The following is a 14,802-nucleotide window of genomic DNA, read 5'->3' as shown; positions in this document are numbered from 1 at the left end:
GAATTCATCATTTGCCTTGAAATTTTATGATTTGAAAAGTTGTATTTTTTTTTTGTGTGTGTAAAACTAGAATGATTAAATCTCCTGCCTTCCCACCCCCCCCAAAAAAAACACACAAACAAAATATAGTAATAAATAGTATATTTAGTAATAAGTCATATTAAAAAAACAAGCACCGTAAAATACTTCAAGTCCACTATTGTACACATTTCAACAATACAATATTAAAATCTTTATAGCAGATTTATGCTCATTGTTAAGTTAAGTTGCAGACGTTTATACAAGTCAATCATATTTTAAGTTAGCGCAAATACACCTGGTTTAAAATGATACAAAATACCGAGGCGTCTTTTTCTTTTTCAGTAGAGGAATGTACGTCATACAGGGCAAAACAAATGAAATTTTGTGCGCATTTTTTTTTGTAATTCTGAGTGAGATTTTTCAAGTGACTACAGTCACTTCTTTTAACCCAAGACTCAAAAGTGGGATTTTTTTTCTTGTACATTAAACGTTAAGTGTTCTCGAGTCGTACTGCGAGACTAAAATATAGCGTCTTTAGGCGTAGTTGTTGTTGTGCTCGATCTTGGTCACCATGGTGGAAACCAGCCGCTCCAGCTGCGCCGCTCGCTGCTTGCCCGTCTGGAGGACCTCCTCGTGGTTGGCCTTCTCTTCGCTGTCGTAGTCCATCACCGCCTGGTTGGTGATCAACGAGAGGGCGAAGACGCGCATGCCGCAGTGACGTGCGATGATCACCTCGTGCACTGTGCTCATGCCTGGAGAGGGGAAACCGAAACATTGGGATAAATATAAGAGATACCGACATGGATACAAGAAGCTGCACATTACTTTTTTTTTTTTTTTTTAAGTCTCTTTAAAGGTCCCCACAGCTAAAGTGAACATTACCTGATTCAACTTTAAAGGTATATTTTTCATATATTATTGCTGCCCAGATAAGGTTTGAACTACAAATTGCACATTTTTAATTAAAAATAAGTAATAACATACTCTTCTAAACTGCCATTTCAAAACTGTTTTTTTTTTAAGCCATTTCCAGCTTTTTAGACATCGGTTTGTTAATTAGATTAATTTCAGACAGTCGGGCAGTGATGGCTAAGTGTTACCACAAGCTCAGAAATTGGCATCAGCTGATAACTCCTAACGACAGTTCTTTACACGTCTTACAAGTCACTAATGCGTCACTTAAGGCCTAATGACTTAATGAATTTCGGAGACTTTACAACTTTGATTGTTTATAAGCAGAGGCGTGCTCCTAACTTTTGCATATGCCACAATTACAGTTAAATTCTTTACTCATCTTTGTTTTGTTTTTTTAAGTTCATGAAACGACAAGTCACAGGGTATTTGTAACCGTTTGTATTCCCCTCCAAATTGTTTTGCATGCAACTGTATGAAAAAAAAAAAAGTCTGGCTGAAAGCCATCATTATGTCCATGAAGAGAAATCGCTCACCAACAGCGTCGGCGCCCAGTTTGTGCAGCATACGGCTCTCTGCAATCGTCTCGAATGACGGTCCGCCCAGCACGCAGTAGACGCCCTCCTTCAGGAAGTCCGTGTAGCCGAGCTCCTGTCCCACGTCCATGGCCAGCTGCTGCAGCTCTCGGTCGTAGGCGTCGGACATGCAGGGGAAACGCACACCAAACCTGGGAGAGGGAAGAAGGACACGTTGAAGGCTGAGTGGAGGCGAAAGGGTTTCGTGGGTTTGGTGTTGCAAGACAACCAACTAACGCCGGCACCGTTTCTATGTCCCTCAAAAAGGGACGAGACGTACCGCTCATCGTTGGGGCCGGACAGCGGATTGTTGCCAGCGAAGCCGGGCATGTTGAGGTGGTCTTTGATGATCATGACGTCCCCGACTTTGAAGTCCTGGTTGAGGCCGCCGGCTGCGTTGGTCAGCATCACCGTCTCGACACCGAGCAGCTTGAAGATGCGTATGGGCAACGTAATCTGGAGACACACACAGACAAGGTACATAAGTACAAACGTTACATAATCATTCCTGCGGCTCTGTGGTTTAAAAGGATCTTTCAGTAGCATGACGGGATGTGGAGCTTTTTTTTTCTTCTTTTTTTTTTTAAAGGCCACAAATTTCCCGTAAAATTGCTTCTTAATGATATCAAACCACAGCGAGTTCACAAAGAGACACAGACAGACACACAAACAGACACACACCTTCTGGATTGGATAGCCTTCGTACAGGTGGAAGCGCCCCTGCATGCAAACACACGGCCTCCCCTTCAAGGTGCCGAACACCAGCCGTCCTGCATGTCCGTGCACTGCGGTACACATTGCGACCAGTCGGTAAATATGCACGGTACAGGTTGGACAGACAGCGACACGGGAGATTTTGTCGTGACTCACCGGTGCTCTGTGGAAAGTTGGGAATGTCCTTGTAGTTGAAGGCCACCTGGTCCTTTAACATGTCGGCCAGCCCTCCGAGCCCCGAGCCGCACACGATGCCCACGGTGGGTCGGATGTCCGTCTGGGCCAGCAGCCAGTCAGCGGTGGCCTTGCAGTCCTCGTAGCTGTAGCTGGATGACATTAACGGAACGAAAATGAGAAAAGGCAGAGGTCAGAATGATCTGTGACAATCTGGCACGAATGAAACACACGGGTTAGGGCAATGTCTTGGTAAACTTTAGTTTTATCAACATGATGATGCAAAAATATATCCAACAGTGACCTTTTACATTTCTGTTTTTTTTTTTAAATCTTTTGTGAATTATCTGGCGAAAGGACCTTATTTTGCAAGCAAACTGCAGTTTTTTTTTCCCCTCAAAGTCCTTATTCATCTCTCACCTGACTCATGAAGTGGCACACGATGTGATCATTACTATCATATCACAGGAGAGGAGGGGACCTTTTTTTTTTTTGTGGGTAGCAAGCCTAATTTAAGAGTTGCTACAAAAGTCCTGTAATACATTTAAAAATAATAACAGCTCAAAAACAATAAAGTTAGAAAGTCAATATTGATTTTAAAGCAGCAAAAATGGACCATTAAGACTCATTCCGTAAGACCCACTGAAATTACACGCAAGAGCCCCCCGGGGAACCAATTCATGTATTTTTCCATTTAATCTGGGCTGCCCACAGCGCATGCGCGAACTCCTTCCTGGCCCCCCGCCAAACATTCCGTTATATTTTTTTTGCCCACGGTGCCATCTTCCCGTGAAGGAGCCACGTGTGTTCAGCTGCGACGGCGTGGGGAGGAGAAAGTCCGGCAGTCGGTACGAAGTGTTTCAAAAAGTGTACTCACCCTTTGTTTGCCTCGGGAAACATCGCGGAAGGTCAAGTGTGTGATGAGGTTTGGAGAAAAGTTAAGACTTCGGGGGCGAGCTCCAAATACAAAATAAAATTTTAAAAAAAGTTGAATGAAAACCCAGCAGTATAAAATATTAAAGACAAGCCGGGAGGAGGAAAAAAAAAAAAAAAAAAAGGTAAGACAGTTTTCTTCTTTAGTGTATTTTTTTTTCTTTCTGCTATTGGAGTTCCGCGTAAAGTCTTCTCACTTGTGTCCGTGTCTGATGCGCAGTCTCCGGGTCTTATATAGCCCCCAAGCCGCCGCGCCTCCTACGCCCCTAATGACGCATGTAAAGGCGGCAGCATCATTGGCTCTCCGGACACACCTTCATTACAGTATGAAGAAGAGGACTGGTCATACTGGACGTGTTTTCAGATTGTACAGTCCCCCCCTTCTTCTTCTTCTTCTTCTTCTTCTTCTTCTTCTTCTTCTTCTTCTTTTTCTCCGTCTTGCCAGCAGCAGGAAATGACAGCAACATCCCTTCATTCGTGTATTTATTGTTTAGTAAATAATCAATCTCCCTCTTGGCTGGTTTACTTTCATTGATTTCCTTTGGTGCCCAAAACAAGACACAAGCCAAAAACAAGACACAGTTTTTGACACGATGGGGTTAGCTGGGGAACATCCCGTGTTTCTGACTCACGTTGTTCCACATGCTCAGCTTTACACACATTGCCAGTTGTGGAACTATATAGCATTTACTGTTTTATGCAATCAAATGTTTCCTCTACATTTCAGACGTAAAGATTCTGCTTTTATAACACTTTCTGCTTTGGTTACCTTTCTGAGTAAAAGTGTTTTTCTAAGTGTTTTTTCCAGCAGTAAATTGCTGCCAAGATGCTAATCTGATCATCATTTAATATTTATAATAATATATATATACATATATATATTTTAGGGAAGGATTCTGCGTATTTCTGATGCAGTAAATGTATTTTACTCATAATACAAATGTGGCTTGACTAAAGTAAAATTTCACAGTTTTAACATCTAAAAGATATAATATTATTATTGTGGTCCTGCACTTCTGCTTAATACAAAATTCATAGAGCAGTCCAGGGACTCTGTTGTGATTAAATTATTTTCAATAACAACATTAGAAAGAACTAAAGCAACAAAAATGTGTTGTTTTTTTTAAAATGCGTTTGTCGTGATGCAAAAACATAAATAATGCAGAAAACAGAGATCCCACGAGCCTGTTGTAGATGTCAAATAATAAGAAATAATCAAATCAATTTGAAGGCGAATATTCATATTTGGTGGAAACTAATTTCTGATTTCAATTGTGTATTCTTAAATAAATTGCCACCTGCTTCTGTTATAATTTGTCTTTATTACAGAGACATAAGTATAACACACATGAAACAGTTTCCTTGAGCAGGCCTCTGGGAAACTCTGGAGCCAAATCACCTGCAGATGTGTAATAAAATAAAAAAAATAAAAAATTGAAGTTGACAAATTAAGTTATATTTTAAGAGAAAAGGGTGGAAAAAAACATGGCATTTGTCAAAAAGACAAACTGCAGTGACAATGAGCACAGACCATAATTTAAAACACACCAAAGGGCGTGTGAACCACAAACACAGCTACCGGCACTCATAAACGCATCCAGTGAAGCAACATTTTTATTGGTGATTGCGATAAAGCCCTGTTCAAAGTGTTCGTCATACAATGTTGTCCAATGTCCTTTGTTTCAAAACAGATAGCGACATTACGGATAGTTTTACATTCATTGCCAGTAACTGACAAGTGATTCATAGATTATTCTTCACATTTAAGGGGTCAGAAAGGACAGAGTGTTTGAAGAGGAAGTTGTCGTATCCGTGGCGATAGAAATAGAGGAAGTCAAGTGTCGTAAGAGTGAGAAAGTTGATAGTTCAAACAAAGGACTTTCAGCCAGAAGGAAAATGTTCACATCCCGCGAGAAAACAACATTTGTAGACGACAGCAGGTAGCAAGAATAAAGTGGTTGTGGAGGAGATTCAGTAGCAAGAAGAGTATTTCAATCGCAGACCGCAATCTGTCTCTGAGGAACTGGAAATACTTAGTGGAAATAAGGGGAAAGAAGTGTGTGTAAGAATGATGTGTATCTGTGAGGAATTTAAGACATCAAACAGACGCCCTGACAATGTTTTTTAAGGTGGTTTAAGGAGACAGTCAACAACGCATTCAATTTAATTTTCTTGTGCTTCTTCTAGGATTTTAAACCTTCTCTTGTGACAGTCTTTGTTTCTACTGTTTATATTATCCAGGCCAGATTTGTCTGGATTTACTTCTGTGTCAATACAAAATCACGAGTAGACGCCCAACCATGACCGACAGCCTGAACTTACGCCTGAGTAACAAAATCAAACATCCACATGAAAGAAGAAAAAAAAAAAACTCACGGGGAAACCAAGTACCACAGACTTATGTAAGAGTAGAAAACCTGAGGTGATGTTGCTGCAAGTTATACACTGTTAAAGATGATGTAATACCCCCCGACCTTCTTTACTGGGATTTATTAGTACGGGCCGTGAACCACCAGTAAAACACATCCAGTGACAGTCAACCTGTAGTCGTTGTGCACGTTAACACAAGCCAACATTGACTTTGCTGCATCAAACTAGCGTTGGACCACGGCGGGCCTGTCAAAGTCTACACCGGTCAAAACATCGGCAGCATAACACAACATAAACCCTGAAGCTGTTGGACCTTGAATTGTTGTCGGACATGTCAGCCTCGGCGTGTGTCATGACTTCCTGCAACTCTGTTTGGGTTCTGGCTACTTCATATCTCTTGTTCTTTTAAAGGGACCGTTGTTAACTTTGTCCCACAACACATGGAAGTCTTTGTGCCTTCGACCTGTTTTTGTCCTTCCCCTCAGTCCGAGCTGACATGCCTTTGGCTCAGCCAATGACTGGGGGCCGTCTGACCACAGCCGAAGGGCCCACAATAACCTGTTCATGGGAAATGTCAATAGAAATGTTCCCGAGGATTCTTCTGGTAGAGACCCTGATGGCAGCGTGAGTGGAGCTCTCACATGGCTGCAGTTATTTGGCCGTCGGATGTCTGGCGAAGAACATAACGTGTCCTTTGAAGGAGTTTTTAAATTTACTGTTTCAGTTTTCAGTTTCTACAGAAAACTCATTGATCCCGACTTAACGTCACGCAAAGGCCGACTATAACTGCTGTTATATTACACAGTGAAGGTTTTAAAGCAATTTCTCACTTTCCTGGACCAAAATAAAAATGTTTCTCGAATTACAATAGATTGATTTGTGATTAATTTGAGATACAAAAGATATTATCGCTAGAATTTGTGAGGATAAATATTGCAAGTCATGATGACAGACGACTTTTATTCTGATGTAAAAAGTAACTACAGTGTTTTGCACTAATTATCTGGCATAAATGATGATTTCTCACTGTGATGCTAATAATGACGTTCTTAATAGAACATGCAATTTTTAAAAGTCTTTTTAATTTTTTTATTTGCTGAACAGACATTATTCGGGTATTCGGGATGTCAGCAGATCCTCCAGGGACACAGCGTCTCAATGATACGGTATGCATTCAACATCCATCATCTGCCGTGTTCGATGCCTTTTACGAGCCGGACGGAGCTAACGTGATGTGAAATTTCTCACACGGTGAAGCCCTGTTGGGACATCACAGGTTTTTTACAAAAAAACACTCTTGGAGAAACTACTGTAACTTCGTAGCTTTTAGGATGAACATCTGACATAGAAGTAAACTGGATTGTGTACCTTTGGCAGTCTTTTTAAAGAAGACGGATTAAATGTGCACTTCAAAACTCTGATTGGTGCTGTTGTTGGTGCTGCTTCTTGACCTTACACAGCCTTTCACGCCACAGAGCCACTCTTAACAATTAGGTTAAATCAGATCTGTGTCCTGAAATGATCCTGGTTGTCCTCTTTCAGTCAGGAATAGATTTGCTTCAGTTGATTATCTTGTCAGCAACATAAGTCACATGCCAAATACCACAAGGGTCAATAAGAGGACCACTTCTGCTCTGACCATGTTGGTCAGTGTTTGTGCGTTCTTATTTCATGTTAAAATCTAAAGACTACATTACCCAAAATGCAGTTAAGAGATTTGAAGGTGCTGGCAGCTGATGTAGACGAGGAACGGGCTGCAGAGGTCTGGTTGGCTCACTTACTGTATCTCCAGTCCAAATGTTTTTCATTTTTGATTTTGTGGTCTTCAGGTGACATTCAAGTAACTTCACTTAAATGTCCCTGAAGCAACACAATGATATGTTTCACGACTTAAAAGCTATTGTATTAATGTTATTTACCTAATCTATGAGCACCAGTTTCTTTCCAGCTCAGTGTAAGTTTCTGTTGTGTTTTGCAGGTGTGTTGCAGCTCGCTTGTTTCTGTCCTCTGACCTCTGTGTGTTTCAGGTAGGTTGGAGCTTAAGCGCTGCTGCACTGACAGGCTACAGGTTGGTTTAAACTAATGTTTTATGCTTTATAGCATAATGAACTACTGGAACAAAAGGGCCAAGTCTGGGGTGTCCACATTCTGCTCTGATGTAGATCGCATATTTCTAGTTTTATATCTTTGTGTCTGCAGCAAATGTTTACCATTTTTATGCTGTACTAACTTTAATTTATGCGCCTCCTTAGTGTCTCTAACAAAAGCAATGTGTCTTACAAGCACACTGTGACATGAAAAGTGACTCAAGCATGTCAACATGGACCAAAAAACGTCTTAGAGACACCATGTTCTTTGTCCGTTCTGCAGGCTTTCTTATCGTATAAAATGCTAACCATACATGCATGAAGTACTGTGTACACCTGAGGTTGTGCAAATATTTTTTTGCTTCCACGAAAACAAACAAAAAACTGTTAGTCCTGTTTGACCTTGACAGGTTTGTAGCACTGTATAGGATTGGTTGTTCTGCTCACTGTCTGACAAGCAAACATGCCCAGTCACCATAAACAAACCAACTTAACTCATTCTAAATATCGATCCCAACTTAAGAGGTTGACCCGGTGAGACCCAATGCCCCACATTCAAAATCACGTTTTTTTTCGTGGTAACTTCAGGTTAAACTTCGGGTTTTCAGTACTACGAAGCTGGTTCAATTCTTACCGGGTTACATCGCCATGGTAACTTATGCTGCACAGCTAACCGCAAGTTATGTTCAAGATTTCCGATCAAAACGTACAAAAGTACCGCCTACCGACCAATCCATTCTCCACCAATCGTAGAAGATCCCGTGGAGCTCGGTGCAATCAATTTAGGCTGCACACTCATACAGTCTGTAATTTTGTTCTTTTTGTATTTTTTTCCCAGGACATCCGTCCACCATTCAGCAGCTACAGCTGAGGTGCTTTCAGCCTGGATTATGTGTTTCACGTCTTCGTATTTTTCTGAAATTATGAATGAAATAAGTCGCTCTGCTGTCGGTACACCATATCTGTTATTGGTCAGATGCTGCAAACGCCTCCTTTTTTATACGTGAACGCGCCCGTCGCTGGATTAAGAAACCCTGGCTTGAAATAGCGAGTTTTTAACCGGCTTGGTGCGACCGCCTAGCGCAATGTAGTTTGTCACAGTTTGTTGAGCCAGATAACGGAAAGATACCTTGGGTATGTTGAACCTGCTGCGTAGTACGGGCCTGTGGGGACGAGGGAGCTCTTGTTTTCAACACATGGTGTATTTTTTTTTTTTCATGCAGCTGTCCGTAAAAGTAACACTTTGCACACACTCTTCAGAACAGAAGGTCTTTGAGAGAAGCTCCTCCCCTCCACAGCTGAAGTCAATAGGTGTCACACTGCACAACTGAAGGGACTGATTAACTTGAGAAGTTACTGATTGCTAGATTCCTTGTCAGCAAGTGAAAGCAAAGGAAATTTGGAGACTTAAAACCACACAAACTGATATGATATGAAATGGCACAGTCCTATAACTTAACATGCCAAAGTATCTTCTTCTGTGGTTTTAACAAACAGCACTGAGGATAGTTTGTAGGTGTACAATATTAGTTTGAAGTACTGATAAATAATAAATCACGTTGGTATTTTAATTTATGAATTTAAATCTGATGCACCTGCATGAAAATCGTATTATTTTCGGTAACGTGCACAATCTATAAGTAAAATAAATAAAATAAAAAATTAGAGGCATAAATAAAATTTCAGTCTCAAAAACTATTATTATTCCTGTTCTTCAAGAGGCAACTTTTAATACAATTTTTGTACACTTTGTGAATATAGAATACATGTGTGCACTGCTAACCTTGATTTTTGGATATGATATGCAGATTTTAAGACTCAAGAGTGGAACAGTCCGTCGGAGAAAAAGTAGCGCAAATTAAATGCCGCGTCGAACCTGATTGAACCGTTGAGTTTATTTGTGTCAGAGCAGTTTCAAATGTCCAATTCTCCATTGTCAGTCAACTACAAAGGCGAATCAGGGACAGTTCAAACTCGTGTGAGCGCCAGTTCGGTGTGGACTCGTCATATGAGCAGGTGAAGCCGATCGAGATGGGGTCGTATTTACTGTGCGCAGGAGAAGAGTTCATGTGAACTTCCCCCTCTTGTTGTATTCACGACGTCAGAACACAATATTTTCTACGAGCCTCGAATTCACGAGTTCTGGCGTGTTTGCTGACGTAAATGGCAGAGCTCGTGGAGGTTCATTTTTCGTTGGATGTTAAGCTATATTGTAGTTTTAGTCACGTGGAGTTTGTCTTCATAACTTGGATGACAGCCAAGTCTGAGGAAAATGTTTTCCATCTTTTTTCCTTTTTTTTTTTTTGGAACATTAACTTAACTTTTAGTTTTAGAGAGAAGTAGGTGTAAAATGTTTTAAGAGGAAGAAAAGACTCAAGACATTCAACTGACTGACTTTATAGTTGCCTTTACTGATCTGTAGTGTTACTGATGGTCCAAAACAGACACTGGAGCATAGAAGTGGTACTTTTAAAGGCATCGGCTTTTATCGTCACAGGATAAACTCTGCTGTGCTTTGTAACGGTTCACAGCTGTTAACCAGGTTAATGGAGACTTTACAGAAGAATTCAAATATTTCCTTGCCTTGTCACGGGATACAAACACAAAGACACTGTTATCTCACAGATAAGAAAATCTGCTGACTTTAAATACAATCTTGGTAATATACGCACTATTAAAGCCGCACTAAACAATGCTTTTATTTAATAATGCGTCAAATTAATTGTGAAAGGTGTTACTCTGGGAAAATTATTGCCTGATTGCATTTCTACAAAAACATTTTAGCATCTTTCAGCTCTTTGTTTTGTTTCTTTGGCCAACAAATACAAACCATTTGGGTCAGTGTCACCACTCTTATTACTGAGATGCATGTAAATGTATTAGGAATCTATACAGTTCCAATATAAATCAACCTTAAAACTTTGACTGCGTGACCCATAAAACAAAAAATGTGTCTTTACATAATAGCAGAATTACTTGTTATCCTTGTGACATCCCTGTAGTAAAACATATGTTACATAAAGCCGAAGCACTGACAGTGGATCAGCTCTGGGTCATGACTGTACTTGCACATTTATGGTGAGTGCCAAATACCAACAGAGTATGTCAGTCCTTGCTAGCAATACATATTCCTCCAACACTCCCACTATTACATGACAATGAATGTGCCAAAAGTGAATGTATGTCATAGGATTTTATAACAGTGTGAGACAACACTGTAAAAAATTACCTCAAACAGGTTTCTTGTGCCATTTGTTTGTCCACACCTTGTTTTTGCAGGTGTACTTGGGTTACTCTCTCCATCTAAGCCAGAGATATCTGTTGTAAAAAAAAAAATCCCAATGCCATTTAAAAATTCCAGTGTTTGAGGTTTTTTTTTAAGACTTTGAAGTCAGGTAATTTGACCTTAAAATTACTTTTTAACATGGATATTTATATTTGTAGCGAGGTGAATGTGTTTTACATAAACAGCAGATGGTTTATCTCGATAAAGATAACAATGGAAAAACAGCCATGTGACCAAAAGCTGGATAAAATTCAAAGGTTGGAAGGGTTGCACGGTCAGATGATGCTCAGAAAAATGCAGAGCACTGAACTCTTCAGGGTACTCATCAAAATGGAAAATTCACAAATGCATACAAAGTTTGCTCAATCGTTTCGAGTTCAGTCCAGAGATGAGTGGAATGTTTTTTGTATTTTATTGCTACTGCTAAATTCATTTGTAAAATCAGGAGGCTGCAACACGTGTGTGTGTGTGACAAAGGTCATGATGTGACAGATGCACATTTCACATGCGTGCAAACAGCTGTGAAGGTGGAACATACATGTGAAAAACAAAATCACGCGGTCGCATTTTCAAGGACTCTTAAAGCGCTACACGCTGATGGTGGTCACACGGTGGGACACCTGGAAGATCCTGGGAATTAATACTCTGAACATTCAGTTTAATACGTTTAAAAGGGAAATAGGGAAGTGAAACTACGAGTGTAATTACATTATAAATACCTGTACAAATAAATCAGTCTGTATTTCTGTGATTTTGGAAGACAATCTGATTCATGAAATGTCAAAAATATATGAATATGATATGGAGTGTAAACTGATGATGATTCAAGGAGCCCATACTAACCAATATTTCCAATTTTTCATATTAAAAAAAGGGATAAATTTCCCCTTGTTGCTGCCAGAGAGACCAAAATGACCCATGACACACATAAAGTGGGCGTGTGGTGAAATTTATGGTAATTTGTGCAGACGAAGTTATGTAACGGGTGATCAACATCGCCTATTTGTTTTTGGAGGTGTCTGTGTTGAATCCAGCAGCGATCAGATGAAGCAATGTAGGTGAGAGTGTGAGCCGGAACTTGTTGGCAGATGAAATGGATATCCAGAGAGTGGGAAAAATATCCAGATGTGACCATTTCAATCATGATTTGACAGATGTGCAAAGCTGAGTGCAGCATGATGAATGCCTTCCAGCAGAGACTATATTTAAATGATTGAAGCATGTCGTCCGTCTGATGGCAGCCCTCTCAGGTTTGAACTTCTTAAGCTCTCTTTCTTCGATCACACAACTACTTCTGTCACTTTTTGGTTTGGCAACATTTCTGTGTGCAACATCTGAAACTATTTCCCAAGCTGTCCGACTGTATTTACATTGTTCGGCTAACCAGCTAAATCCAACACAAACCAGTGCTTGACACGGCTGAGAAACAAGTTACACTGATTCCATCTAACAGGCTTGAAGAGAAACTCTAAAAGGCCAAATGATTTACTTAATGTGGCACAAATGGCTTTGGATTTTCAAACCCAGTTTATCTTTAACAAACAGCCTTGCACGAAGCTTCATGGGAATAATAACTTCCCATGAACTTCCGGCGGAGGTGAACATACAGATTTACACAGTTAGACAAGCGATAAGCAGGGAGGCGAATGGCCAGTAAAGCGGGGAGAGGCGAGGGAGGTCAGAGAAGGTAGAAGGGAACTATCAGCTCAGGAGGAAACCAGATACACACTAAGATACTTTACGAAAGCCTTCACGTCCGGAGGGATCATGTGCCGACACAGAAAGACCCCATCGTTGTCATCGTTGCGAGAATTCGACTCAACCTCGTGGTGGCAGAAATTAGATGAGCTATTTGCGGACTGCCATGCTGCAGCACATTAGATAAAAAACAATGGAGAGACGTCGCATGTGCGTTTGTGTGCATGTGCGTTCCTTTTCAGGTGAGATCGCCTCTGTCCAAGAGTTTGTTTGGTTCCTGCTTTTATGAGAAGATTTTGCAGTGAAGATTTCGTGTGTGCACATTCCCGTGCAAATCACGAGGGGCCTTTAATCGCCCACATGTAACGTTTTCCCACTAAAATCGGTGGTCGATCCAACATTGCAATCAGAGGCAAGTCTCAGAGAGGTGTTCGATCTTTCGGATTCTCCTGAGCAGCTTCAGTGCCTTTTGGATGTTACAGATTTCTGTCGGAGGAATAAACAAACTTCTTGTCTCTCCTCAATCCTACGTTGTCAACTCAGTTCAGATTTAGAGACTGCAAAGGCCACGGTATTTGATTTTCATACTAATTTAACCCATCGGCTCGTCCTCATGCCCTCCATGTAGGCGTCTGCATTTAATCTGTTTCTTGAGTTATTCAGGTTTAACCATTCATTTGTGTGATTTTCATCACATGATTGAAAATGTAATTTGTAGTCTAATTTTCTTCATGCAGCAAATGTTTTAAAAAAAATATATATATACAGTAATTCAATATTTGTAAGGCACCACCTGTTTTGTCTTGACTTGATCATCTGACTGTTTTCAGACTATTGAATCATCATTTCCTCTTATCGGTGATCTTGTGTTACTCACAAGGGTACATGTGAGTCATATGGAAGAAAGAGAACGTGATATGCTGCACATCTGAAACCAAAATAAAGTGTCCTTGTGGTTTTGGTGCGTTTTCACGTTTCAGGAGTGAAATTGACTTGAAGAAGAACAGCAACGACCTCTAGAGGACACTGATCTGATTACAGCTTCACTTTCTACATTGATAGATGACAAGTTTGCTTCAAACAAACGATTTTTGTGACTGAAAATGAAACTCAATTTTAGAAAAAGATCTTTTCAAGGTTTCAATAATAATAATAAAAAAAATTGCAATTTAACACTTTAATTACTGTATAGTAGATTCAGACAAAATTTTCTTTAAAATAAAAAAAATTAAGCTGAGTTCTCACTTAGCAAGAAAATGCAATAAATCATTGGATCACCGTGTTTGTAACCAGATTAAATATTAATGTATTGCATTACTGTGCATCGAGTAGTTAAAGAAATGTCTAAATATGCAACATTGCGAGTTGTGTGTGACAAACAGCCACCAGATGGAGTGAGAGATTCCTGTTAAACATTTGCACAGTGAATCCTTCTGACTGTTACTTCTGTCAGGATCCACCTGACAACTATATTTAGATTTTCAATTAAAAAATATTTAGTATCAATAACATAATTTTTTGGGGGAAACTGCATATAGTATGTAGAGGGAAGCACAACAATGCAAGAAAGGTCATGTCTTCTTCGCTCATTTTTATTCCCCTTTTTTATAAGATTTGGCCCTGAAGAGGTTTAGAAACAATCAACAGGTTGTATTTACTGATCTTCTTCGTCTGTGGTGGCCAGAGGGCTGGTGCTTTCTCATTCATCAGATGTGCTCAACAAAAATGGGCCAAAATCCAGCATCTCTGCACAAAAACGTGCCAGATTGAAAAAAATCAATAAAAAAATAAAAATCCATGTTTTTAAATGAACTTGCGTAGTTTTACAATAGTCAAAGTTCAGCATCGTTCCTCTGCTTCTTCCCTGCCTCTTGTTTTCTTGTATGTGTTTGTGCCCCATTTTCACGCTCTCATCGCCATCTACTTCGCATGCAGCGAGGCTTCTTCTCGCTCAGAGACGGAACAAAGGGGCGAGGGCAGCATGTGCAACATGTGATGGAAACACAAACCTCATCCTGGGGCCAAAGAGACG

At 40.3% G+C, this 14,802-nt stretch overlaps 1 protein-coding gene across 1 annotated transcript; it reads right to left on the bottom strand.

Moving 5' to 3' along the window:
• Positions 1-124: 124 nt before the first annotated feature.
• Positions 125-3,447, bottom strand: pnp5a (purine nucleoside phosphorylase 5a). Its single transcript, XM_069722270.1, has 6 exons — positions 3,274-3,447; positions 2,379-2,548; positions 2,190-2,293; positions 1,789-1,964; positions 1,470-1,660; positions 125-773 (listed from the first exon to the last, which is right to left on the bottom strand). Exons 1-6 carry the CDS (start codon positions 3,294-3,296, stop codon positions 556-558), a joined length of 882 nt encoding a protein of 293 aa, XP_069578371.1. The 5' UTR covers positions 3,297-3,447; the 3' UTR covers positions 125-555.
• Positions 3,448-14,802: the final 11,355 nt, after the last annotated feature.

This window comes from Brachyistius frenatus, unplaced genomic scaffold, assembly GCF_029030835.1.
Source record: "Brachyistius frenatus isolate BFR_SWC_R1_liver_20210118 unplaced genomic scaffold, ASM2903083v1 Contig_284, whole genome shotgun sequence".
NCBI classification, from domain to species: domain Eukaryota; kingdom Metazoa; phylum Chordata; class Actinopteri; family Embiotocidae; genus Brachyistius; species Brachyistius frenatus.
Note: the sequence above shows the minus strand (reverse complement) of the source record. Positions and strands in the feature narration are given on the sequence as shown.